This window comes from Mesoplodon bidens, assembly GCF_964165515.1.
Source record: "Mesoplodon bidens genome assembly, chromosome: 3".
In the NCBI taxonomy this organism is placed as follows: Eukaryota; Metazoa; Chordata; class Mammalia; order Artiodactyla; family Ziphiidae; genus Mesoplodon; species Mesoplodon bidens.
Window position 1 is genome coordinate 57,851,718 of NC_138178.1, and position 26,291 is coordinate 57,878,008.

The 26,291-nt window shown below is 50.1% G+C and overlaps 1 protein-coding gene across 2 annotated transcripts in view; it reads right to left on the reverse strand.

Annotated features, from left to right (window-relative positions):
• Positions 1 to 26,291, reverse strand: part of ITGA11 (integrin subunit alpha 11) — a 127,103-nt gene that overhangs the window by 56,600 nt on the left and 44,212 nt on the right. For both annotated transcript variants that reach the window (XM_081229017.1, XM_081229016.1), the window contains exons 3-5: positions 7,243 to 7,343; positions 2,938 to 3,029; positions 314 to 428 (exon numbers count right to left, since the gene is read on the reverse strand). In XM_081229017.1, the coding sequence (XP_081085143.1) occupies positions 314 to 428; positions 2,938 to 3,029; positions 7,243 to 7,343 (308 nt within the window). The remainder of the gene's footprint in view (positions 1 to 313; positions 429 to 2,937; positions 3,030 to 7,242; positions 7,344 to 26,291) is intronic.

The following is a 26,291-nucleotide window of genomic DNA, read 5'->3' on the forward strand; positions in this document are numbered from 1 at the left end:
GTCTAAGTGAACGATGTCCCCAGACTTCGGCAGTACGCAGCTTGCCTGCTGTACATGGTGGGCCAGCCACCCACTCAGGGTGGGTTTGCAGTGAAACTCTCTGGCTGCCAGGATGCTCTTCATAACCTTAGCTCATTTGCCCCGGGAGGGTGGGCCAAGATTATTACCCCACAGGCTACCCAGAGAGTTGGAGTGGGGCGGGGCTAGAGTCCAAGTTCTGCTTTGTAGCCATGGGATAGTGGTGACCAGAGCTCGGAGCCTCCCATGGACTGTCGCTCGCTCAGCCCAAGTCTGCAGATTTGAAGCCACTTACTTTGGAGAGCTGGGGCCACGGTCTTGGAGAACCTGAAGTTGGAGTTGACTCGTGAACACATCCCTGTGGTGTAGTAGGAACTCCCACACTCATGAGACCAGAGGGGGCTGCAAGCCTGTGAAGCACAGCATGGACCCCCTAATCAGCGGGGGACCTCAGGGAGGGTCCGGGCCCAATAGCCTTCGGCCCAGTCCCGACCTCCAAGACCCAAGACAGACTCCTCCGTCTGAGTGTTGTCCTTAGGATTTAGAGAGTCTTCTTTGAGTCTAACTGAAATCTCTCTTGCTGTAACGTGTACTAGTTCCCTTGGTTTCAGGTGAAATGGAGAAAAACTAACCTTAGAGTCCTCCTTTGTTGTCTTTTCAAGGGTCCCATTCTCCACCCCATCATCAGGTTGTGACTCTCCTTCCCCCTGCCCACCACACAGGATGCGGGAAAGCATTGTCATCCATGGGAGTGGACCCTTCAAGGGTCTTTCTGAAGAGGTCGCCTGAAGGTCATTTCTGGGCAGACTTCCAGGACAGGGTCCCCAGAACATGCCCATGGCTCTTACTAAGGAAAGGAAAAAGAATGTCTCTGCTCTTTCTCTGAAATTTGCTACCAAAAACATTGATGTTAGCCCCTCATTTACAGACTGAGTGATGAGTCCCTCTCAGAGTCAGGGTCATTAGAAATGAAAGTCCAGCTTCTGCCTCCATGTTTGTCCTGCTGCTGGAAAACTCAGGACTACAATTTGTGCTCTAATTTCCCTGGTTTGGAAGAATAATTATTCCACTTCCAATCCCTTTCTTTAATTAGCTTTCTTTTTTTAAACTCAGATTTTAAAGGTTTTGTATTATCTGTGTCCTTTGTTGAAGCTCTGGTAAATTATTTTTGGAAGTGGGGGAGAATGAATAATGGGAGAGTAGGTAATGGATAATGGCTGGAGGGCTAGAAGGATGATGGATGGATGGATGGATGGATGATGGATAGACGAATGGATGATGGATGGATGTGGGAGGGGATGGATGCAAGGATGGATGATTAGATGGGAGGATGAGGGGGTGGACTGACATGTAGACAGATGGGTGGATAAATGAATGGATGGATGGATAGATGAATAGAGGGAAGGACATTTGGTTGGGGGATGGGCTGATGAGTGAATGGATGAATGGATGAGTGAATGAGTTAACAAAAGTTGTTATTTATAGACTAGGGTCTTAACCTACCCACAGAGGCCCCAGGGGTTGTAGCACACCATGCCTCTTGGACCTTCATCCCACCTTATGAAGTAGGTGAAATCAAGTTAGTAGGCATATGACAAGGAGCCTCAGAGGGAGAATAGGGTCAGACCAAAGCCCCTGGCAAGTATGCACGGACAGGGCCAGGGGTCCTGTTGCCCTTAGTTGGGGATGATGAGGGCTGTGGGCCAACCATACATCGAGGCACCTCAGGACTTTCCCTGGTAGAGCCACTATGCTCTTGTCAAGTCTCTGAACATCCCAGTCATCTTGCTGCCCTGATGTCTGATGCTTCACACCCAAGATGTCTCATGTGTCAACAGAAATGAACTGATGGGTGAGAACAGAGAGTGACACAAGCCCTCCCATCTTAAAATGAGCGGTGCATTTTACTGGGCTTTCTGGGGTAATTTTTCTCGGAAATCTTCTTGCGGCTACTCTAGGAACTATCAGTCCCAGCCTCACCCACGTTCGTGGTGGTTCACCCGAACGTGATGGCAAGGGGCAGGCAGTGCCAATCCATCACGCCACCCGTACTCTCCTACTGTGTGCAAAGCTTGCATATGCTCACCTGGGCGGGGTGCAGAGATCTCCCAGCACAGCCCGCTGCTGCCTTTCTGTCCCAACACCATGTTCACATTACTCATTTGCTTATCGTCTCTCCCCCAGCCAGAATGTAAGCTCCAGGAGGGCGAGAGCTCTGCTGACTGATGAATCCCCAGTGCCTGGCATCAGGCTCCGTTCATTGTAAGTGCTCAAAAAATAGTTTAAATGAATGAATGTCTCTACCACCTCAGCCCAAGTACCCCCTCCTCTTTCTTCCTTGCTAAGACTAGTCTCTTCTTTAAAAACAAAACAGAAACCTCCTCTGGGAAGCTTTCCCATCTGATCCTATGCAGTCCAGGTGGCCCATCCCTCTGTATCCTTCCCTCCGTTGTAGTAAATCTGCGTTCACTCATTTACGGCTTCCCCTCAAAGTCTTCTCAGGGTGTGTGGTGTGTCCTGTTTCTTTCATCAATTCTGGAGCAGAGATTCAGCCTCTGCCTTGCAAATTGGGCTCCCCAAAGGAAAGGATAGATGCCCCTACCACTGGACTGTTGAATATCTTTATTTATTCTTATTCCTTTGCAGGCTATCTGCTTTGCACTCCCCCCAGCCCCAAAGGGAAGGTACACAAAAGGGCTCAATCCTTTTTCCTGCCTGAATTGTACCCCCCCGAAGTTTAGGGCGCAGCAGGCAGAATGGCACAGGCAGGAAGCCAGAGGAGGGGCTGCTCCCTGAGCGCACGCGGACAGGCAGCCCGGTGGGTGGGCATGCTCAGCCACCACACACCCCTCGCGGCCCCAAGCAGAGGGCCTGTGGGGCAGGAAGGGCTCAGAGGGAGGGTGGGTGGGTGGCTCTTACCAGGAAGCTGTTGTCCTTGGGGTTGGTGGCCAGGCTCAGGCCGAGACGCATGTTGTCTTTCCTCTCGGACACGTTGGATAGGGTGACCCTTCCTGGGGTGGGAGGGAGAAACTCAGCCTGCAGCCCCTTCTGCCTGTCCTCCGCCCGGACTCTGCTGCTGTCGCTGGCCACCAGAGGGGCCCGAGGTCGAGTCGGTACCAGGCAGGGTCCTCCCCCATTCTCCCTGCCCCTCTGGATGCCTCACTCGCCTGCAGGTCAGGGCAACCTTTCAGTTTACTAAGGCCTTGCCCAGATATGGTCTAATTACCTCCTCTCGACTCTCTGTGAGATGAGGACTACGAGTCTCAGAGAGGTCATGCAAACTGCCCAAAGTCACACAGGAAGCAGATGGCAGAGCCTTCCATCTCCTCGTCCAGAGCTTTCCCTCCCCCAGCCATCCCCTTGTGCCCCACCCCACACAAACCAGGGCTCCCCCCGAGGCTGGTTCCTCTATGAAGTGCCTCCTCCACGTTTTTCTTTAAGACAACCTGCCATCAAACGTAGCAGTCCCCTGCCCAACTCTCTCAGGGTCCGGTTCTCCGCTCAGCTGATAAACTGACACACGATAGCTGATTCTTTCTCACAGGGAGCAAATCGCCAACTTAACAAGAGCCTTCTAGAGGCACAAGGTCTTGCCCAAGAATGCCATTGTGTGGCTGGTCCCCAGAGGAGTATTCAGGGGCAGAATTATCAGCCAACTGGGTGGAGGGAGAGGGTTGTGGAGATTAAATTTACTAAGCAGATTATATTGGGGAAGGTTTTACTAGATCATTCTGTCAGGCCACTGAAGGGAAAGAAGTGAGCTTGACGTCCCCAGAAGAGTGTGTGTGTGTGTGTGGTGTATGCAAGCGCACACATGTGCAGACACTTGCCGGGGAGAGTTTAGGGGGAAGTGAGTTGGGTATTTTGTTAAGCCGGAGCGAGCAGTCCTCATCGGCTGTGCGCAGGACCTAGATGTGTTCTCTGCTTCAGGCGAGGGGAGTGATCTCTAAGGGCTCAGGAGCATTTAGCTTTGTTGGCGATTGGAAGTGTGAAGAGTTGGCCGACCCTCTGCGGCCCAGGCCAGCAAGACCTGGGGCTGGGCATGGGCAGAGGCCAGAACTTCAGACCCCCCACTGTACTGTGGGCTAGGGTGGGGCGGCTGTGTTTGTTGTTTGTTTCCCCTTGGTTTCCTTCAGTTTGTAGTAAGGTTCCTTTTGAAATCCAGCCTCTCTTGGCTGTTCTACAGGTGCCTGGGATTGTTTTCTGGTTTGTCTGTCCAAAGCAACTGGAGAGAAAATAATAGTAACAACCCTGGTGCTTTTATGGTGCCTTATCATTTACAAAGTGCTGCGCCCACCTGCCCTCCCAGGACCCCCTCTTGGTCCTGGGAGGCCCAGGGGTCACCATTTTCATTTTACAGAGGAGAAAGTCAAGGCGCACAGAGGGTTAGTGACTTCTATAAGGTCAATCACTGATAAATGATAGCGTGGGGACTTGAACCCAGCAGAGCCAACGTTACATCCCGACTTTCCCCACCTGACAGCAGGGCTGTGGCTGCAGAGGCTGCAGAGGGATGTGGTGAGAAGTCTGGAGAGGAAGCTCCAAGCCCCAACTGGGCAACTTCCTTGGAGAATTCTGCCCCCCATTTATTTAAAGGGTACATCCCCCACCTCACCCCGCCCCCTCTCTTCCTCCCTTGTCTCAATGACTGAGGTCCTCAATGAAACTGTGGGCGAGGAAGCAGATGGCATGGTGGGGAAGACCCTTGCATTGGAGTAAGAAAGATTCAGGTTCAAGTCCAGCTTCTGCTGCTCGTGGATTTGGAGCAGTCACTAACCTCCCCTCTGTGACCAGGAGAGACTTAAACCTTTCTCAGTGGGTCTGTGTGAGGGCTGGGGCATAAGCCCCTCCTCACACAGGGCTTGCCTTCCAGAATCACATCCCCTCCCCCTGAGCCCCTGCCGCTCAACGAAAACCCTGACTTCATCCAGGTGTTGGGAAAAAAAGCACCAGAGGTAGGTAGACCCTTCAACACTGAGGTGTGAATAACTAACACCCACTTCCCTGGAGAGAAAGGAAAGAACATTCTTGGCTGAGTGGGGCTCAGAGCCTGGAGAGGCCATAGGAAAAACTAGGACTCAGGTTTCCCTGCCTTGCGTTTTCCACTGTGGGGATAAACTGACAGATGGTCTTCCTGCCTCCTCATTGGGAGGGAAAGAAACTCTCCTCAAATGAGGTGCTTCCTGACCAGTACTCTTTCTCGGCCTCCGTGCATTTTGCTGCCCACCGCCTCCCAGCTTAAGCCCCCATTTCAGAGTCTGATGGCATCGTGTCTCCCATTGTCAGCAGGGGCTCCTCCTCCTTTGGAGGGAAATTAGGTCCACATTGGAAACCAGAGCGATAGAGGAACCTAAATGATGGGTTCATGTGTCTTGGTCCCCACCTGGACCGGGGGCTCTTCTCAGTGGCCCAGGCCCCAAGCTCAGTGCGCACGTCTACCACCACCCCCTTGCTCCCTTTGCCCCAGCCTTCTTTCCGTCCTCCAACAGAGCAAGTTCATTCCTACCTCAGGACCTTTGCACTTGCTTCTCCTCTACCTGGAATGCTGTGGTCCCACTTGATTCCATCTCACCATCGGACCTTTGCTCAAAAGTTACCTGCTCAGGGAAACCTTCCCTGATCACCTTGCTAAGATAGTACCCGCCCCCTACCTCCTCCCCACCCAGCCTCTCTTATCATAACACCTGGTTTATCGCACAGCATCTCTCCCCACCTGAGATGATCCTGCTTTCTACTGTAGTTTGTCTCCTCGCTTACTGTGCCCTCCCAGCAGAGCCCTTGGCTCCTTGTTCCCTGCTGTATCCCCAGTAACTGGCATCGTGCTTGGCACATACTAGGTGCTCATGAAAGGCTGGGGGGCATATTAGACCTGGGATGGATCCTAGGGTCACACATAGGTGAACAGAGGCTCAGAGAGAGGATGTGAGCTCCCCCTGGACACACAGTGAGGAAACTGTACAGCTGGAAGGAGAACCCAGCTTGGCTTGTTTGGGAGCCTGTGCTCTCAGGGTGGTGACGACCGGGATCCATAAGCTGCCAGCCGGACTCCAGCCCGCCCTGGACCGTTTCCTCACTGAAGCCTGGGCCCCCGGCTGTGCTGGGGTTTGAACTTCCCATCCACGGCCCTGACACAGATGTGGCCAGCGGGAGCATCCAGCACTATATGCTGGGACAGCTGGCTGCCCTGGGGATCTGGTTTCACATGCTTTCTCTTTGATGTGGCCTTTTCACCCATCTGCTTATCTCTTAAAGCTCTGCCATCTCCCCCCCCCAACCCCCCACCGCCCCAGGCCCTGCTTCCCCACAGCCTCCCCAGGGGACCCCACTCCATTGCTCTAGGATGGAGGCTCCCCTCCTGGAAGAGTGGGAGGCTGAGGGTCCTGCCCTGGGGAAGGCCAGTCCTGGAATCGCAGCTTCTCAGCCCAAATGGGACTTTTGCTCCCTTTTGAAAGCAAAGTGATAGCCTGGCCACTGTCTGACCTTTAGGACAAAGCAGAAGTGCTTTAGAGGAGTGGCACGTGTGCTTTAGTGGACGCAGGCTGTGTGCACACACGCGCACATGTACACGTAGATTTACAAGGACTTGGAAGGCTTTGAGGCTGCTCACAGCGTCTCCCCTGTGCCCCAGAGTGCTTCAGCGAGGAACACAGTCATCATTTCAGAAAGGCAGTGCTGCGCAGTGGTTAAAGGGTGGCTGCAGATGGCCTGGGTTGGAATCCTGGCCTTGCTGCTTATTAGCTGGGTGACCTTGGGCAGGTCCCCTCACCTCCACAGGCTGTCGTTAATGATTAAATCTCATACGGCTGTTGTGGGGATTAAATGAGTCAAAAAATACCTAAAAGTGCTTAAACCAGTACCTGGCATGTGGTGAACAGTATATAAGACATATGAATGTTGGCTATTGTTATTATTTCCAAGTCAGAAAAAAGAGATAGGAAATGCTCCTGGCTCCCCTGTGCTGAGGGGCCGTGGATGAGGCAGGAAGAGCCATGGCCTGGGACACTGGAGACCTGGGTGTGAATCCTGGCCAGCCCCTGACAAGCTGTGTGACTGTGGGAAAGTCACTTCCTCTCTCTGGCCTCAGCTTCCTCATCTGCAAAATAGGGACAGCAACGCCAGCTAGGTCACCTCACAGTGTGACTGTGGGCAGGGACGTGTTTCAGCACCTGCCCCACCCTGGACAATGGTTGGCTTCCTTGTGGAGAGACCAGTGGCCCAAGTTACCCAGGTTGAGCTTGGTGCAGTTCCCTTGGGTCACTGGACACTTGTACACGTCTCCTGTCTTCTGGTGGCCGTTGGTTTCCAGTGGAGCGCCGATGACCAACCTGGGAAGGAAAAGAAGACAAGTGAAGATGCTGGGGGAGGTTCTCCTTCCTGGCAAAGGATGGAACCTGCAGGGCAGTGCTGAGGGGAGAGTAGGGTAGGGAGGGCAGGAGGGAATCCTGGCGGGGCAGCCCACACATACCCTCACACTCAGAGCTTCGTCTCCCTGAAAGAGGGATGTTGTGGCCTATCCAGGCTCTTGCCAGGATCTGGAGACACAGAGATGAAGACCACATGGGTCTGGCAACAAATGGGATGGAGGCCATCCTTGTGAGAAGAGGGCAGGGCAGACATCATGGAGGAGGTGTTCTTGATCTGGGTCTTAACAGATGAATATGAGTTTGCTAGATGGTGGGACTGTGGTAATAGGGGTCATTCAGGCAGAGGAAGGATGATTTTGGAGTCTTGGCCATCTGCCACTACCTGTGGGTGGCCTCATTCCTCATCTTACATGAGTCTTTCAGCTGGTGACCCGGGGGCTGGGGCATGTTGCACAGTGTTCATGGCTGTCCCCTGAGGCACTAAGTCTTTGCTCAGGGTGGGCAAGGCAGCCAGCCGGGCTAAAGAATGGCAAGGGGCAAACACCCAGCTGGGCCTTCTGCCTTGAGCCTATATGCCTTTGTGACCTTGTTTGGAAAAAGGGTTTTTGCAATTGTAGTTAAGGATCTCAAGATGAGGTCATCCTGGATTACCTAGGTGGGCCCTAAATTCAATGATGTGTCCTTAAGGAGACACACAAAGGAGAGACCCAGAGAGAAGAGGAAGCCATGTGAAGATGGAGGCACAGCTAGGAGTGAAGCTGCCGCAAGCCAAAGAATGCCTGGGACCATTGGAAGCTGGAAGAAGCAAGGAAGATTTCTCCTAGATCCTTTAGAAGAAGCAGAGCCCTGCTGATGACCTGATTTTGGAGGTCTGGTCTCCAGACCTGTGAGAGAATAAACTTCTGTTTTGGGAAGTCATCTATCAATACTTTGTGCTAATTTGTTATGCACCCACTGGAAATTAACGCATGTTGCTTACATGCACACAAATTTCTAGAGAAAGAGCGGCCACTCCCTCCTGACCTGGCGAAGCCCCGGCAGTGTCACCTCCCTCGGGGCCAGGGAGAATCCCACCACAACCTGGACAGCCCCCAGGCCCTCTCCTTAGAGTGCCCCAAAGCCCCCTCTATGTCTTATCTCTGGCCCACCAGCGGGCAGCACCATTGGAGGTGACCCAGAGTGGCCCAGCCAGGCAGCTGGAATCCCAGTGCTGACGTGAAGCAAAATCCTGAAATTGGGCACTGTGTCCCTTCAGCGTCACCTGCCTCTGGCATATCTGGACCCCTCTAGGCTTTGGGTGTCAGTTCTGCTCTCAGCCACCATCCGCCTGCTTGGCTCAGGCCCTGGTGCTAACAGCAAGTCAGGAACCACTCTCCCAGGCACAGCTGCACTGTCATGGCAGGAGGTGCCACGGCTCACACAGCCCTGGAGGTCTCCCAGACCCCGAGGGGCACAGGGACATGTGACACATTGGGAGCGTGCAGACCTTTCCGTAGCCCTGCTCTCACGACAACTTGCCACCCACTGGAAACATGACCCAAAGAAGAAGCAATTGCTCATTTTCTGGCTTAAGATGGTTGAGAGGGACGGACCTGGAGGTTCACAGGACTTAAGTAGCTTCTTGTGGTCAAATATCTCCCTGCCCAGCTCCCACCCACCTCTCTGTGCCATCAGGAAAGAACTAAGGTCCGGCGTGGGAGTTAGTAGAGCTCTGTTTGAAATTAGAGTCTATGTAATAAGAGCTGAGGTTTCTCCCCTGGGGACCAGATAACGACAGATTCTAAATATATCCACTTATTAAGCATGCCTATTTTTGACTGGCAGGAATTAACTGGACTCATAAAATCTATTTGTCTAGACAATGTGATTTTTGGCTACTTAATTCTGCGAGTGATTGTGTGGTCAAGGCTGCTCCATTTTTTCCAGCCAAAAAAAAAAAAAAGAGAGAGAGAAGGAGATGGGAGAGAGGTCAGTAAGGAAAGTTTGGGCTCCAAGGTTGCTTTTCTGGCTGCTCCCATTTTCAAGGTCAACCTGGTGTGTGACCAAGTGTCCCAGAGCGATGTTCCTTCTAGGACACCACTGCCTGATGGTGAGTGCTTTCTGGAAAGCATGCCTTCGAGGAACATCTCGCAGGGTGCCTCCGGGACAATCAGGCACAGCAAGTTCTAGATTAGAAAAAACAAAACCTGGCCATCTTCTAGAAAAGTGATCCCCGTGTGTCTTCTAGAAAACACTCCTGCTGCCTGACAAGGCAGGCTCCTCACAACTCTCCCCATTTTACAGAGTGGAACTCTTGAGGCCCCACAGACAACTTGGTGGAGTCCCAATTACAGGGCAAGATCTTTGGGCTGAGATTCCAGGGCTGGGTGTTTCTTCACCCTGATTCTGTCACCAGCTTGCCGTGTGGCCTGGAGAAGTTCATTGACCTTGGTTTTCTTGGTCATGAAATAGGGTTAAAAGTTCCACTATTGCCTACCTCCTAGGGTCACCTAGGGTAGGTCACCTAGGGTCATCTGGGGAGCCACAGATGCCACAAGGCACTGACAAACAGAAAGGGGTATATCTAGGTAAGCTCCTAGATATAGGAGAGTCCACAAAAAGTCCACAAAGACTGGAGCCTTCCTAGAAGTCATCTGTCCTTGAAGTGGCCAACATGTGACAATCTGGCAGTAAATACACCAAGTCGTCGTGACCCCAAATTTGCCTCAAGACCAGGCTGTGTCCTTTTCAAAGAACGAGGGCCACCCCCTACGTCCTGTCCCCATTCTCCCAAACCTGATTCCTCTGGGGGTCCTGGGCACTTCATGAGGTAGCAGGGCAGGGCTTACTGTTCCCATCGTACAGATGCAGAAACTGAGGCCTGGAGAGGTGAGCTGACCCAGGCCCCACAGTTTGTGGCAGAGCTGGCACTAGTTCTCCTGGGGCAGCTTTCTCTGTGTTGTCCCAAATATTTTTTTGCCATGAAGGGAGGGCCTGGGTTAGCCCGCTTTGCTGTTCTTGATTCTTGGCATTACGTCTGCCCGTCGGGCTTGAGGTTTTGAGGATATGATTCAGTCTTGCTGTTGGGGGATAATGGCGAAGCACAGGGAAAATGTTTGTGTCACCACTGAGACCAGCCAAATTGCTCCTGGGGTCTGGCACCCCTGTCACTCCCGCGGCCTCAGCCTTATATAGCCATCTGCAGCCTCAGGGCCCACTGTGCTTCTCAGGGGCTGGACACCCTATACCCTCTGGCATGGGAACCAGATGGTAAACCCCAAAGGTCGTGGTGAGCATTGGGCCCTCTCCATGGGCTGTGTGCCGTGACTCACTGGCTGCGGGCTCCTGGCCTTCCTCCTATAGAGGCGGGGAGCAGGGCTGCTGCGGATGGGAGAATTGGTGGCAGGCTTCAGCCATAGCCCTGGAGGACCCTTCTCTAGTGGTTGCTTTCTAAGCAGGGCCTTGCCAAGGGAGGAGGCTCACTGTGGGGACGGCCACCTGAGGATGGCAGGATGTGGCCCCTCTGCATGCTGGGCTCCTGGGATCCCAGCATGACATAGCGTAAGAGAAGGGGCCCCTGCATCCCTACCTCACACCTTCTCCAACAAGGCCCAGTGGGGACCTTAGCCCTGGTTCCATCCTTCAAGGCAATTTAATCTCCAAACCTTTTAAACTGCACACTCCTATAAGGAAAAAAGGTAATGTGTACTCCCAATATACGTAAATTTGTATATAAGTTATACCAGTGTACAGCTGGCAATCTGTGTATTGAGTATCAGTAATCCTATTTTTTTCAGATAAAAGATAAACCTAAATAGAACTTGAGTCGTTTTATTTCTATGCTCCAGTATACCGTCCTGTGCATCCGCTATGGTGTGCACATCCCATCCTTTAAGACCCAGCACACAAAGTCCCACCTGCTCCAGGAAACCCTCACTGATTAGCCCAGGCTTTCCCACATAAACCAGTATGTGATCCCTGCTGACTGCTGTGGCCAGTGCTTTAGTGTCATAATTCCTTGAGGGCCAAGATGCCCTCATCTGCCCTGCCTCACTAACGTAGGATGGTCTTGAAGCCCAGGGTAAAAGGTCCCCAGGGACTGTTCTGACCTTCTGCCTGACAGTCGACAGTAGCAGCAGCTTCCAGAGCTTTTAGTTTTGCCTCAGGCCTAGGAGGAGCCTCCAGATTCAGTGCCTGGAAAAAAGGTTGCTGAGAAATTGAATAGTTTCTGTGCGCAGAGGTTCAATGCAGTGACCCAGCTCCTGTTTAAAGTCACTGTTGCTTGATTTTCCATTTCCCTCTTCCCAACAGTCCTCATTTCTGTTTGGGGATCTAGAAAATCTGGCTTCATTCCCAGTTGTAGGGACTGAGCATATACTGTAGGCCAGGCCAGTGTTATCCTTGGACTGAAGGGATTGAGTAGGCCAATGACGTAAGTCACCCCAATCTCAGGACCTCCTCTTGGGCTTTGGGGACCAAAGTGGTCCCTTGTCTCTGGAGGCCATAGTGTACAGATGTAGGGCGTGGAACTGGTAGCAGCCACCTTGTAATGATGAGGGGTATGAGAGAAGGAGGACTGAGAGAAGCATCAAGAGAGAAAGCCGAAGTCCCACGGATACTGCGGACCCCTGGATCAAACTATACCTGAAGTGTGACTGCTGCTGGACTTGTCAGATATATAAGCAATAACTACTTTTTACTGTATAAGTCTGAGTTAAGTTTTCAGGTGTTTATAACTGAAAACATCCTAACTAGAATGAGCAAGGCAAAAAAAAAAAAAAGCAGCACATAGTTAAAATTACCCCTAGAAATTCCATATATTACCATGCTATACGAGGAACACAGTATCCATGACCAATGAGAGAGGAACAGATTCATAAATCCCTGCTCACGTCCCATCTGGGGTATATACTTATTGTGTGAGTGGTGGGCAGACTTGCCGACACCACGTATATTATTTCTCTCTGGTTGTTTAACTAAATGCATAAAACTGTCCCCTGGTCCAGCCTTGTGGGAACAGAAATCCTTTTGTTCTGTGTGCACCCCACTTAAAACAGCCCCTTGGACAGGGAGCCCTGCACTCCAGATGTTTCTAGTTACCTGGTAACTGGCCTTGCAGACCATCAGAGCTGGGAGGAAACGTGGAGGCTCCTCTGTCTAGGCTTGTCACATACCAACGAGGCACAGGAAGTATTGTGCATGAGGGCTCAGACGAGAGGGTGGCAGAGCAGGACGGGTGCAGAGTGTCCTGACTCCCAGGGTGGTGCCCTCACCCTCACCCAAGCCGTGGAGGCTGGAAAGCCGGGAGGCAGAGGCTGGCTGTGTCTGGGAAGGCAGGTGTGAACAGTTTAGCTCCCCAGCAGATGGGGCCGGCAGAAGCCACGGGAACAAAAAGGCCATTAGCTGTTGGGGAAGGAAAGAGGATATTTGCAACTGATGGGCCTGCCCCTGGAGAAGGTCCTGAGCCCAGGGACCAGCACGGACTGCCTAGGAAAGGCAAGATGTGGGTTGCATCCCCTCCCTGGTCAGCCTCTTTGCTCCTCTCCTCAAGACCTGGACCTTGCATCCCAGGAAATCCAATTATTACCAACAATTCTTTTCATTTTAGTGAATCCCTTTGGATGTGATTGACCTGCATTTGATTTTGATCACCAGGACAGCTTTGGAGCTGGAAGGGCAGATTGTATCTGAGGCTCAGAAGGTGGATGTAGCAAGCCTGTGGGGAGACACTGGTCAGTTTCGGAGCTGGGACTGCACCCCTCCTCCACTCAAACCCACTCCAGGCCCTTTGTTCCATTTCTCTCCTGGCTTCATTTCCTTCCCTGAAATCAGATCGGGGCATCAGGGAGGGGCTCCCACTTGAGGAGCAAGAGCTCAAGGGAACAAAGAGCGACTATTCCTCTAGCGAGGCCGTTTCTCTCCTCTCTCCATGGAAAATGTAACCTCTTTCAGCCAGCTGAGTATGGTGCCTAATGTGTTCAAGATGGGGCTGGAGAAGTGCTGAGTGCAGCAAACCCTGGTCCTGGCTGGGGGTGGGCTGCGGAGGGAGAGCCCCTGACCCGGGACCTGTCGAGGGGGGTTGGCACCTCCAGGTCTCCCTGGGCTCGTTGGAGGGGCTTGTGGTTCACTGTGGCTCAGATGCCTGGCAGGGCTGGACTCCTGAGGAGGAGGAGTCCAGGAAAATGAGAACCCCTCTGTTTGCCAGCACATTCCTTACTCTCCCTGCCTCCATAAATCCCTCACCAGAGATGAGAATCCACTGGGTGTATTTAAACAACTATGTGTACTGTGATGGTTCATTGCATGTGTCAACCTGACTGGGCCAAGGGGTGCCCAGATATTTGGTCAAATACTATGCTAGGTGTGTCTGTGAGGGTGCTTTTGGATGAGATTACCATTTAAATCTGTAGACTGAGTAAAGTAGATTGTCCTCCCCAATGAGGGTGAGCTTTGTCCAATCAGTTGAAGGCCCGAATAGAACAAAAAGCCTGACCCTCCCCTGAATAAGAGAGAATCCTTTCTAACTGACTGCCTCTGAGTTGAGGCATTGGCTTTTTCTTACCTTGGCTCAAACTGAAGTGTTGGCTCTTCCTAGGTCTCTAGCCTGTTTGCTTTCAGACTGGAACTACAGTATCAGCTCCCCTGGGTCTTCAATTTGCTGACTCAAACTGCAGATTTGGGGACTTGCCAGCCTCCATAATCCTATGAGCCAACTCCTTATAATCTCTCTCTTTCTTTTTCTATCTATTATCTATCTATCTATCTATCTATCTATCATCTATCAGTTCTGTTTCTCTGAGGAACCCTGACTAACACAGTTACATAGTGCTTGTATGTTCTAAGGCCTTTACAGATATTATTTCATGTTGCTGATGACCCACACCCTCATTCATTCACTGAATCTTAAGCATCTACTGAGCTCCTACGAATGCACCAAGCACAGGGGGCACAATGGTGACCATGATGTGGTCTCTGCCTTCAGGAGACCTCCAGCCTAGTAGAGGAGACAGACAGGTCAACAGGCCGTTACAATGCAGCAGTGGTTCTCAGAGTGGTTCCCAGCCCAGCAGTGTCCACCTCCCCTGGGAGCTTATTAGAAATGTAATGTCTTCGGCCCTACCTGAGACCAACAAGGAAGGGAATCAGAAACTGGAGGTGGGGCCCAGCATCTGCGTGTTAACAAGCCTTCCAGGGGATGCAGATACTCACTCATGTTTGAGAAGCACCGTGTAGGGGAAGCAGAGGCATGGCGACCAGAACCCTCGTTGGGCTCAAAGGCCCAAATCCATTCCAGTATAATCCATCCCCTTCATCATGCCTTCTGAGGCTCTATGTTATCTCACTGCTGCTCACCTGTCTGTCCCCACTTTTACCAAGGCTGCTATGAATGCTGGGCACAGCCGGGTCATCATTTAGGGCTCAGCTCCAATGTCACCTCCCCAAAGAGGCCTTTCCGGACCACCTGTCACTCCCCACCTCCCCACCCTTCCTTATCTTCCTCATAGCACTTTGCATTCTCGGATGCTGCCTTTTTCATATGACTTTTTTTTTTTTTTGGCGGTACGTGGGCCTCTCACTGCTGTGGCCTCTCCCGTTGCGGAGCACAGGCTCCGGACGCGCAGGCTCAGCGGCCATGGCTCACGAGCCCAGCCGCTCCGCGGCACGTGGGATCCTCCCAGACTGGGGCACGAACCCGTGTCCCCTGCATCGGCAGGCGGACTCTCAACCACTGCGCCACCAGGGAAGCCCTCATATGACTTTTAATCGTCCTTAGCTCTCAGAATTTGATATGCAAGGGAGCTAGGACCTTGTTGGTCAGGTTTGCAGCTCTAAATACCCAGAACAGTGCCTGGCACAGAGTAGGTCCTCCAAATATAGCTGTTGAACAAATTAGCTAATCACCTGGCATAGTGAGACTGCTGCAATCTGATAGCCTGCAAATTGGGACGGCTGACAGCAGGCCCCCTTTTGTCTTCCAGTACCTGTTAACTCAGCTGGGAGAGAAGAAGAACCAGCTCTAGCAGAAGAACCAACAGACCGCCCATCCTGCCCTGAGACAAGGCTGTTAACTGCCCTGGGCCTCAGTGTTCTCATCTACCAAATGGGACTGAACCGTTGCCTGGGCTACTTGCCACCCAGGGTTTCGAGGGTCATCAGAATCACCTGGGGAATTACAAATGCAGATTTCTGGGCACAACCTCCAGAAGATTCTAATTCAGCCAGTTGGGGGATGGGACCTGGGAATCTATTTGTAGAAGCTCCCAGATGTGCAGGCAGGATTGGGAGCCCTTGTATGAAAGATCTGCTGAAGAAGCAGATAGGACGCCCTTTGGACATGTGGAGAAACGTGTGTGTCTGGGGAATTTTTACTACATCTGGGGGTCATGACCACAGCAACCTCCTTGACTGTCTAGGAATGATCCAGGATTGAATTTTCAAAGAACTTTGTTTTGTTTCTTTTGGTCACAAGAAAACACATAAGAAATACTTTAACTGGTACAAAAAAGTAGTAACATTTAAAAAGTATTCTTTAAGAATTTTCTTAGATTATAAAAATAATACATGCTTGTACAATGTTCATAGCACAGAACTGTGCAAAGTATAACGTGCAAGGCTTTTCACTTCCCTTCTTAACCCAGCCCTCTATAGATCACCTACCATTAGCAGCAGGGATGCAGAAAACCTTCTAAGCGTTTATGTAGGAAATTTTAAAAAATGAATCCATTCTACACACATGGTTCTGCAGTGTGCTTTTTTCACTTAATTATTTTATACTTTCCATGTCAGTATATATCAATTCCACACTTAGACCTGGCCACTGGGGCCCCTGCCCTGGGTCCTGCACTGACCCTTCTCTGGCTGTTCCTCTTTCTATGGGGTGAGGAGTCCTAGGGGTCAAGGCACCTAGAGCCCACATCCCCCCACTCTGGGTCACTGGGATGCCAGAGTCTCCTGCTCCAACAGCTCAGGACAGGCTTCTTCCCTGGATCTTTTTTTTTTTTTTTTTTGCGGTACGCAGGCCTCTCACAGTTGTGGCCTCTCCCGTTGCAGAGCACAGGCTCTCGGACGCGCAGGCTCAGAGGCCATGGCTCACGGGCCCAGCTGCTCCGCGGCATGTGGGATCTTCCCGGACCGGGGCACGAACCCGTGTCCCCTGCATCGGCAGGCGGACTCTCAACCACTGCACCACCAGGGAAGCCCCCCCTGGATCTGTCTTTTTGATGGTGAATCATACCACTGATGGGGCTAGCCAAGGAGCGGCTGCTTGCTGGGGGTGTGGACAGAGCTTGGATATATAGGGTGGGGTGTCCACATGTGTGAGGCCCCTTGATCACCAAGAGGGAACTAGAGGTGGGAAGAACAGATGGTGGGCTGTGGGCTGGAGCCCCGTTTGTTTTCTTGACTCAGGCCCCTTGGATGTGAGGGGCGGCCCTGGTATAGATGGATAGTATAGCTCCGCCTCATCCTGTATACCGCTGGCACAGTGTTATTTTTGTCTTTTTAATCATTCTCCTATGGACGGATATTTAAATAGTTTCATCCCTTTTCCTATTGATAACTGTTCAGGTGCTTAAAAAATTTTTTTCCCATTGCACAAGGCCTTTATCAATACGAATGAAGAAAAAAACCCCTGTGCACCAGTGGCGATGCATAGCAGTGCCAGGAGTGGGTACAAAGCGCGTGCCTGTCACCGTGCAGGTTGGCCCCGGAGCCGCCCTGTCATCTTGGTCACAGAGCCCGCTGACAAGCATCATCACAGCTGTTGATTTCACAAGCTTGGCTCTCTGTCTTGTTCCTGGAAACTTCTAGGTCCACCTCAGCTTACATCCAGACAGCATTTTCCCCCTGATGTACAGAAGTAGTTAGAACAGAAGAGCAAGGAGGGAGGGAAGGTGACTGCAAAGCACATTTTCAACCCATATGAAGGGAAAATGAGATCCTGACCCACTGACCGTCAGAAAGAGTGGCCGGTTTGTGCCATCTAGCTCAATGCCCTCCCCCCCTCACAGCCTGATGCCAAGTCTCACAGGGCCGCTGTCCTTTTTTACCACACCTGGCATTCTCATTCCTGCCTCTGTGCGTGCGGTCCCCTCATCCCAAACCGCTGAACTGGCTCCATTCCAGTCCAGTTCCACTGAACTGGCTTCAGTGCCTCTTCCTCCAGGAAGCACCCCTTGATCTCTCAGCTGAAAGCTCTCCCTCAGTTCCCATGATGCTTTGTACCTCTCGTCTGTTTTTTTCTCTCTTTTAGATAATCTGCCTCTAGATAGCATAGAGAGACTGTGATCCATCTTTTAAATCTTCCCCTCAGTGCTGGTCAAAGTACCTTGAACACAGTCAAGGCTCAATAACTGTTTGTTGAGTGAAAATGAGGAGGCTGCTCCTTTTTCAAAGACAAGCTGAATCTTCACTCTGCTTGGGATGTAGCTGGGAGCAGAGCTGGGCTGAGCTCTCCTGGGTGCCATCTGCAGATGGACCACCAACCTTGGGGTGCCCTTGGCCCAGCTCTCCCCAGGAAAGTGGCTGTGGTCTGATGTCCCTCCAGAGAGGCTGTGTCCACAGTATAAAAATCCCTTCTGTTTTCAAAATGTCTGATAAACTCTTGCTTGTTTTTCCAAGTCATGCTGAGTCTCCCCTCCCCCCGTCCCCCCCAGCTTTATCACAACTCTTTCCTCTGGAAATGAAACGTAAACATAGCCATAGTGTGGGCAGATGTTTCTCAGTGGAATGTATAGTTTTAATTTTTTGGTATGTGCCTCTTCTGCATCCTGGGCGGGCCTGTTTCCTTTGGCTCATAATAAGGATAGTGATAGTTTGTATGTGACCAGTGTACACGCTGAACAGCTTGTTTCATCCTACCCACAGCCAGGGGAGGCAGCCAGACAAGAGGAGGTAGTCCCATCAGACTGCAGAAGAAAGCAAGGCCCAGAGAATGTCCAGATTCTCTGGGTAGAGGCTGAGGCACGACTGGGACACCCGGTATTCTGATTGTGTCCACGGCTCTTTCCACCAGCCACGTAGACTCAGATGAGGTCAAACAAGAGGAGAGGGCCTGGAGGCGAAAGGACAAATACTCTTTTTCGGTCCTGGACCTGTTGATCTGTCTGTGGTGAGCTCTGATCTATTCCCGGATGGGCTAAGTGACCTGGGGTGATCCACCTGCTCTCTCCGGGCATCAGTTTCCTCGTCTGTAAAAAGAGATGCTTGGACAATTTCAATCCAAAGAAATAGTTATTGAGCCCTTGCTGTGTGCCAGGCACTATGGACTGAAGGTGAATGAAGCACAGTTTACACCCTTAGCGGTGTGGTGGGGCTGAGAGTGTGGAGAACATTGTTGCGAGACAGGGCGGGGGCGGGGCACAGAGGAGGAGCCCTCGCTCAGACATCTGGGAAGGCTTCCTGGAGCAGGCAACTCCTGGATGGAGGCTCCCGGGTGGACAGATGTCATTCAGGTGAAGAAGGGGCTGAGCCCTGCAGGGAGGACTGACAGCTGGGTCCTGATGGTGCCAGTGCTTAGGTGCGTTATCTAACGTGTCTTCTGTGGTGAAGGCTAGGCCTGGGAGGGACAGACAAGTCCCCGTCTTCACAGAGCTTGTGGTGGAGTCATTCTCAACCCAGGCTCGCATCACTCATTCCTTGTCTTCCTCGCCACCCACACCTCCCTGACGTTCCAAATCTGCTCCATTCTCCCCTCGCTCGCCCAGAGAACTCTACATAAGTGGCCTGAAGTCTAGACAGACGGTTAGATGCCTACCTGGTTGAGAAGCATCACATTGTCCCCCCTCATCAGGTCATCGCTGCCTGCTTTCTGGTCTCTATATTCCTGCCATTGGTCACTCCTTTGGATTCAGGCAGTGAGGGTCACTCTCCACATAAGCCTGGAAAGGAGCTAACCTCTGAATGCATGGGAACACACAGACTCTTTTTTTTTTTTAAAGAAGATGTTGGGGGTAGGAGTTTATTAATTAATTTATTTATTTTTGCTGTGTTGGGTCTTTGTTTCTGTGTGAGGGCTTTCTCTAGTTGTGGTGAGTGGGGCCACTCTTCATCGCGGTGCACGGGCCTCTCACAATCACGGCCTCTTGTTGCAGAGCACAGGCTCCAGACGTGCAGGCTCAGTAGTTGATGCTCACGGGCCCAATTGCTCCGCGGCATGTGGGATCCTCCCAGACCAGGGCTCAAACCCGTGTCCTCTGCATTAGCAGGCAGATTCTCAACCACTGAACCACCAGGGAAGCCCTCACAGACTCTTAAAAAAGGATTTAGTGGTTCCAGAACCTGGCTGGGCATTAGACTTGCTTGGAGATGTTTAAAAGTATATTCCTACCTCTAGAGAGTCTGATTTTGTTGTCTTGGATTGGGCTGAGGAATCTGTATTCTTTTTTAAACTTTCACAGGCAATTCTATTCTGCCAGCTTTGGGAGTCCCTAGATTATATTATCAGGTGATCAACAGGCTTTGAAATAATGGAACTGGGGACAGGGTGCCCCAATAAGAAGAGTTGACAAAAGTGGGTCATGCGTTCATCTACTTTCAAAGCACTTTATATAAACAAGTAAATAAATGAAAGCATGCAAGAACAAATGTTTGGGGGGCTGTGGTTAGTATGTGTCAGGGATCATGCTAGGTGCTTCCCCTGACATTAACTTACTTAATCCTCGCAAGAGTCCTGTGAGAGAGAGATAGTAGTCTGTGTTGAAGCTGAGGAAACTGTAGCCTAGAGAAGCTAGGTCACTCACCCAGGTCACACAGCTGGCTAAGGGACAGCTCCTTGGCCTCTCTCTCTCCCTCCTGGTCCTCTCCCCATCTCTGGGGGGTGGATGGGGTGTAGGAGAGCAGAGTACACAGAAGCCAGCCCTGTGTCCCATCAGGGAGCCCTGAGCTGCCTCAGGGAATCATTGACTCTGCCGAATCCTTCAAAGTACTTTCTTCAGTCGGGTTAAAGCTCAGATTGCTTTCACTCCTCCCCACTTCTGAACCATGAGTAACGGCTACTCTGACAGCATTACCCTCATTTTGAGAAGCCATGAAGAAACAAAGGCTGAGAACTCACTTGAACCACTGGAGAGCGAAGCCTATCATGACATTTTTGGAAATGTCCTCCTCCTTGGATTACAAAATCCTTGGCTCACGTGTGGCTCACAGGGTCTTGGTGCTCTGGCCAGGTATCAGGCCTGTGCTTCTGAGGTGGGAGAGCCGAGTTCAGGACATTGGTCCACCAGAGACCTCCCAGCTCCACGTAATATCAAACGGCAAAAGCTCTCCCAGAGATCTCCATCTCAACGCTAAGACCCAGCTCCACTCAATGACCAGCAAGCTACAGTGCTGGACATCCTATGCCAAACAACTAGCAAGACAGGAACACAACCCCATTCATTAGCAGAGAAGCTGCCTAAAGTCATAATAAGGTCACAGACATCCCAATATATACTACCGGACGTGGTCCAGCCCACCAGAAAGACAAGGTCCAGCCTCATCCACCAGAACACAGGCACCAGTCCCCTCCACCAGGAAGCCTACACAACCCACTGAACCAACCTTAGCCACTGGGGGAAGACACCAAAAACAACAGGAACTGCGAACCTGCAACCTGCGAAAAGGAGACCCCAAACACAGTAAGTTAAGCAAAATGAGAAGACAGAGAAACACACAGCAGATGAAGGAGCAAGGTAAAAAACCATCAGCCCAAACAAATGAAGAGGAAATAGGCAGTCTACTTGAAAAATAATTCAGAGTAATGATAGTAAAGATGATCCAAAATCTTGGAAATAGAATGGAGAAAATACAAGAAACGTTTAACAAGGACCTAGAAGAACTAAAGAGCAAACAAATAATGATGAACAACACAATAAATGAAATTAAAAATTCTCTAGAAGGCATCAGTAGCAGAATAACTGAGGCAGAAGAACAGATAAGTGACCTGGAAGATAAAATAGTGGAAATAACTACCGCAGAGCAGAATAAAGAAAAAAGAATGAAAAGAATTGAGGACACTCTCAGAGACCTCTGGGACAACATTAAATGCACCAACATTTGAATTATAGGGGTCCCAGAGGAAGAAGAGAAAAAGAAAGGGACTGAGAAAATATTTGAAGAGTTTATAGTTTAAAACTTCCTTAATATGGGAAAGGAAATCGTCAATCAAGTCCAGGAAGCAGAGAGGCCCATACAGAATAAATCCAAGGAGAAACATGCCAAGACACATATTAATCAAACTATCAAAAACTGAATACCAAGAAAAAATATTAAAGCAGCAAGGGAAAAACAACAAATAACATACAAAGGAATCCCCATAAGGTTAACAGCTGATCTTTCAGCAGAAACTCTGCAAGCCAGAAGGGAGAGTTGAGGACATATAAGGCAGGACATATTTAAAGCGATGAAAGGGAAAAGCCTATAACTGAGATTACTCTACCCAGCAAGGATCTCATACAGATTTGCAGAGAAATTAAAACCTTTATAGACGAGGAAAAGCTAAGAGAATTCAGCATCATCAAACCAGCTTTACAAAGGCTAAAGGAACTTCTCTAGGCAGGAAACACAAGAGAAGGAAAAGACCTACAATAACAAACCCAAAACAGTTAAGAAAAAATTAACAAAAAATTTCACAATTTGTATGGAAACACAAAAGACCCCGAACAGCCAACGCAATCTTGGGAAAGAAAAATGGAGCTGGAGGAATCAGGCTCCCTGACTTCAGACTATACTACAAAGCTACAGTAATCAAGACACTATGGTACTGGCACAAAAACAGAAATATAGATCCGTGGAACAGGATAGAAAGCCCAGAGATAAACCCACACACCTATGGTCACCTTATTATTTTTTTTATTTATTTGAGGTACGTGGGCCTCTCACTGTTGTGGCCTCTCCCGTTGTGGAGCACAGGCTCCAGAAGCACAGGCTCAGTGGCCTTGGCTCATGGGCCCAGCCGCTCCGCGGCATGTGGGATCTTCCCGGACCGGGGCATGAACCCGTGTCCCCTGCATCGGCAGGCGTACTCTCAACCACTGCGCCACCAGGGAAGCCCTGGTCACCTTATTTTTGATAAAGGAGGCAAGGATATACAATGGAGAAAAGACAGCCTCTTCAATAATTGGTGCTGGGAAAACTGGACAGCTACATGTAAAAGAATGAAATTAGAACACTCCCTAACACCATACACAAAAATAAACTCAAAATGTATTAAAGACCTAAATGTAAGGCCAGACACCATGCAACTCTTCGAGGAAAACGTAGGCAGAACACTCTATGACATAAATCACAGCAAGATCCTTTTCGACCCATCTCCTAGAGTAATGGAAATAAAAACAAAAATAAACAAAGGGGACCTAATGAAACTTAAAAGCTTTTGCACAGCAAAGGAAAACATAAGCAAGATGAAAAGACAACCCTCAGAATGGGAGAAAATATTTGCAAATGAAACAACTGACAAAGGATTAATCTCCCGAATTTACAAGCAGCTCATGCAGCTCAATATCAAAAAACAAACAACCCAATCCAAAAATGGGCAGAAGACCTAAATAGACATTTCTCCAAAGAACATATACAGATTGCCAACACACACATGAAAGGATGCTCAACATCACTAATCATTAGAGAAATGCAAATCAAAACTACAATGAGGTATCATCTCACACCGGTCAGAATGGCCATCATCAAAAAATCTACAAACAATAAATGCTGGAGAGGGTGTGGAGAAAAGGGAACCCTCTTGCACTGTTGGTGGCAATGTAAATGGATACAGCCACTATGGAGAACAGTATGGAGGTTCCTTAAAAAACTGAACATAGAACTACCATATGTCCCAGCAATCCCACTACTGGGTATATACCTTGAGAAAGCCATAATTCAGAAAGAGTCATGTACCACAATGTTCGCTGCAGCACTATTTACAATTGCCAGGACATGGAAGTAACCTAAGTGTCCATTGACAGATGAATGGATAAAGATGTCGCACATATATACAATGGAATATTAGTCAGCCATAAAAAGAAACAAAATTGAGTTATTTGTAGTGAGCTGGGTGGACCTAGAGTCTGTCATACAGAGTGAAGTACGTCAGAAGGAGAAAAACAAATACTGTATGCTAACACACATATATGGAATCTAAAAAAAAAAACAAAAGGTTCTGAAAAACCTAGGGGCAGGACAGGAATAAAGATGCAGACATAGAGAATGTACTTGAGGACACGGGGAGGGGGAAGGGTACATTGGGAGGAAGTGAGAGAGTGGCACGGACATATATACACTACCAAATGTAAAACAGATAGCTAGTGGGAAGCAGCCGCATAGCACAGGGAGATCAGCTCGGTGCTTTGTGACCACCTAGAGGGGTGGGATATGGAGGGAGACCCAAGAGGGAGGAGATATGGGGATGTATGTATATGTATAGCTGATTCACTTTGTTATACAGCAGAAACTAACACACCATTGTAAAGCAATTATACTCCAGTAAAGATGTTAAAAAAAAAAAATCCTTGGCTCAGAGGTTGGGGAGAGGCAGAGGGGAGAGCACAGAGGGGAGCTGCTGTCGCAGGTAGAGCCATCCCAGGTGGGCCAAGCCACTGTCCACCACCCTCCTGCCCTCTGCGTGACTTCATTTCAGCTGGGCCCTTCTAAGGTTTGCAGGGGAAAGAAAAAGACAGGAAATCTCCACCTCTCCCACGTGCGGCCATCGTCCCCAGACTCTTTATAACAACAATGTCCAGCTTTGGGCCTCCCTGAGATTTAGAATGCAGACTCCTAGAACCATTCTCTCCTTCTCCTCCTGTGGGCCTGCACCTAGCGTCAAAGATGCAGAGATGAGTAAAAGCAAGCCCTACCCTTGGGGCCCACAGCCCCCTTTCTCTCCTTACTTTCTGAGCTCTTTACCCCCCATTCCATCTTCTCTCCTCTTCCCTCTTCCCCATTTCATTTTCCATTTTTCTTAACTGGCTTTTTCTACTACTCTCTCTCTCTCTGTCTCTCTGCATTATTGGCTCAGGGTGACTCATCACAGCTAAATCAGGAAGAAGTGATTCAAGAGAGAAAGTGGGGAGGATTTAGGAACTCAACAGAAAATGACAGAAACCTTGTCAAGATGGTCTCATATCAATAAGAAGCCTTTGCCATTGGCTGTGTATCTGAGTCTTGCTGCTGTGTGGAAGAGAAGTTGCTGAAAGAGAAGAAAAAAACACCTGCAAGAGTTTGATATCCCGAGGGGCCCTTGATTCTTCACAAAACAGTCAGGGAAAGTTAGAAGAAGGCATTCTATCCAAGCCTGGAGCAAACAAGGGTTAGGTTAGGGATGGATCACAGTTAACATTAGTGAGGAAAAAGCACGTATAGCACGCTGATTTGATTTTCTAATTGTATATAACTTTAAAACATGTTTATTCCTCTTTGTGGTTTGCAATAAGGAATTTAGTTTTTCACACTCTGTAGCCTAACCGAATGGAAGCAGGTGTGGTCCTTAGTGGCATCCATGGGAAGCTTAGATGACTGGAGAGAAGAGCTGTTACCAGGCAGCCTTGCTCCCCCTAGCGTCAGCTATGATGACTGCAGATAAAGTGCCAAGGAGCGATTAAAAACTGAATACCAGTCGTAAAAATTCAAGCCTGTGAAATTATAATGCCATTCTCAAGACGGAGTGAATTTCAGCATTAGTTTATTTTCCACCTCATGTGAGGAGCTCCCCTTCCCTCTCCTGTTCTGGTCTTAGGAAGGACATTGGGGTCACAGAAGGAACAGTGTTGGCGGCAGAGGAGGGAGGGAGGTGGAAGAGCCGCAGGCTGCTGACGCGGGGTGGGGGTGGGGGATGGCGGGGATGGCGGGTGGAGGAGATGCTGAGCTGGCAAATCCCTCTGGCTTCCCCGAACTGCCCAAATTAGATTTATTTTCTTTCTTAGAGGTTAGAAACCAGGAGACTTTCCTTTCAATGTTTCCACTACCGAGATTGTGCCTCTTACCCCCAAAGCACATAGGAGTTGGCTCCCTGCCCCGCCTGGATCAGCACTATGGTCATTCTATGGCCCTGAGGACTGGCCTTGGCTCTGACTCTGGTTGACCAGGTTGGGAGTGTGTCAGAGGTTACCTGGGCCCTCGCTACATACTCCTCAAGTCTAGGACTTTCCCGTGTTGGTTTGGTATTTAAAAAAAGAAAAAAAAAAGAAAAAAAAAAAAAGGAGAGAGCATGAGAGAGAGCTAGCAGAGAGGAGAAAACAAATCTCCTGGAGATGGGGGGTCATTTGCAGGCTGCATCTTAAATACTCACACTGCCCCGAGAATTCTGGCTCGTTCTGGGGCCAACACGCTTTCCTTGGCTGCTCTCAATGCTGCTTTGTGTTTTTGAGGGCTTGAAGGAGCCCCCAGCTCCCGCCTGTGAGTGTGACTGTCTGCATAACTGTCCAGCCCTCTGTGGCTCACTCTTTTCTTGTCCATGTGCTGCCTGCCTGCCAGGGTCTGCTGGGTGGCTTGGCCCCGGGCCCTGGGCCAACATGTCCCCAACAACTACAGTTTGTCTCTCTTCCGCTCTCTCGTGTGTTGGGTGGTTTCATCCTATCCTGGGCTTTGCTTCTGTAGTGATTTATCTGTTAACCAGCATGAGTCATGGTGCCGGATTTTATTTGTTCCAAGAGAAAATAGCAGAGGGCATTTATGCACTGTGGTGTTGGGAGCCCGCTCTGGGGGCCCAAGCCAGGAAGAGCTTAGGATGTTCCTTAGTGAGATTTCCACAGCAACAAAGTCTGAGGCTGCCCCAGACCTGACAACTGTCACTGAAGAGGGGGAACGACTTGGATAAGATCTGTCATTCTGCCCAAAAAAATGGCCCCAGGGGCCCTTTTCCTGGAAACCTCTCCTGGATACCATATCCTTTCTTGAGGAACAGGCCCGCAAAGGGAACTAACTTACCCAGTATCTGCCCATGGTAGACACTTCACACACCAT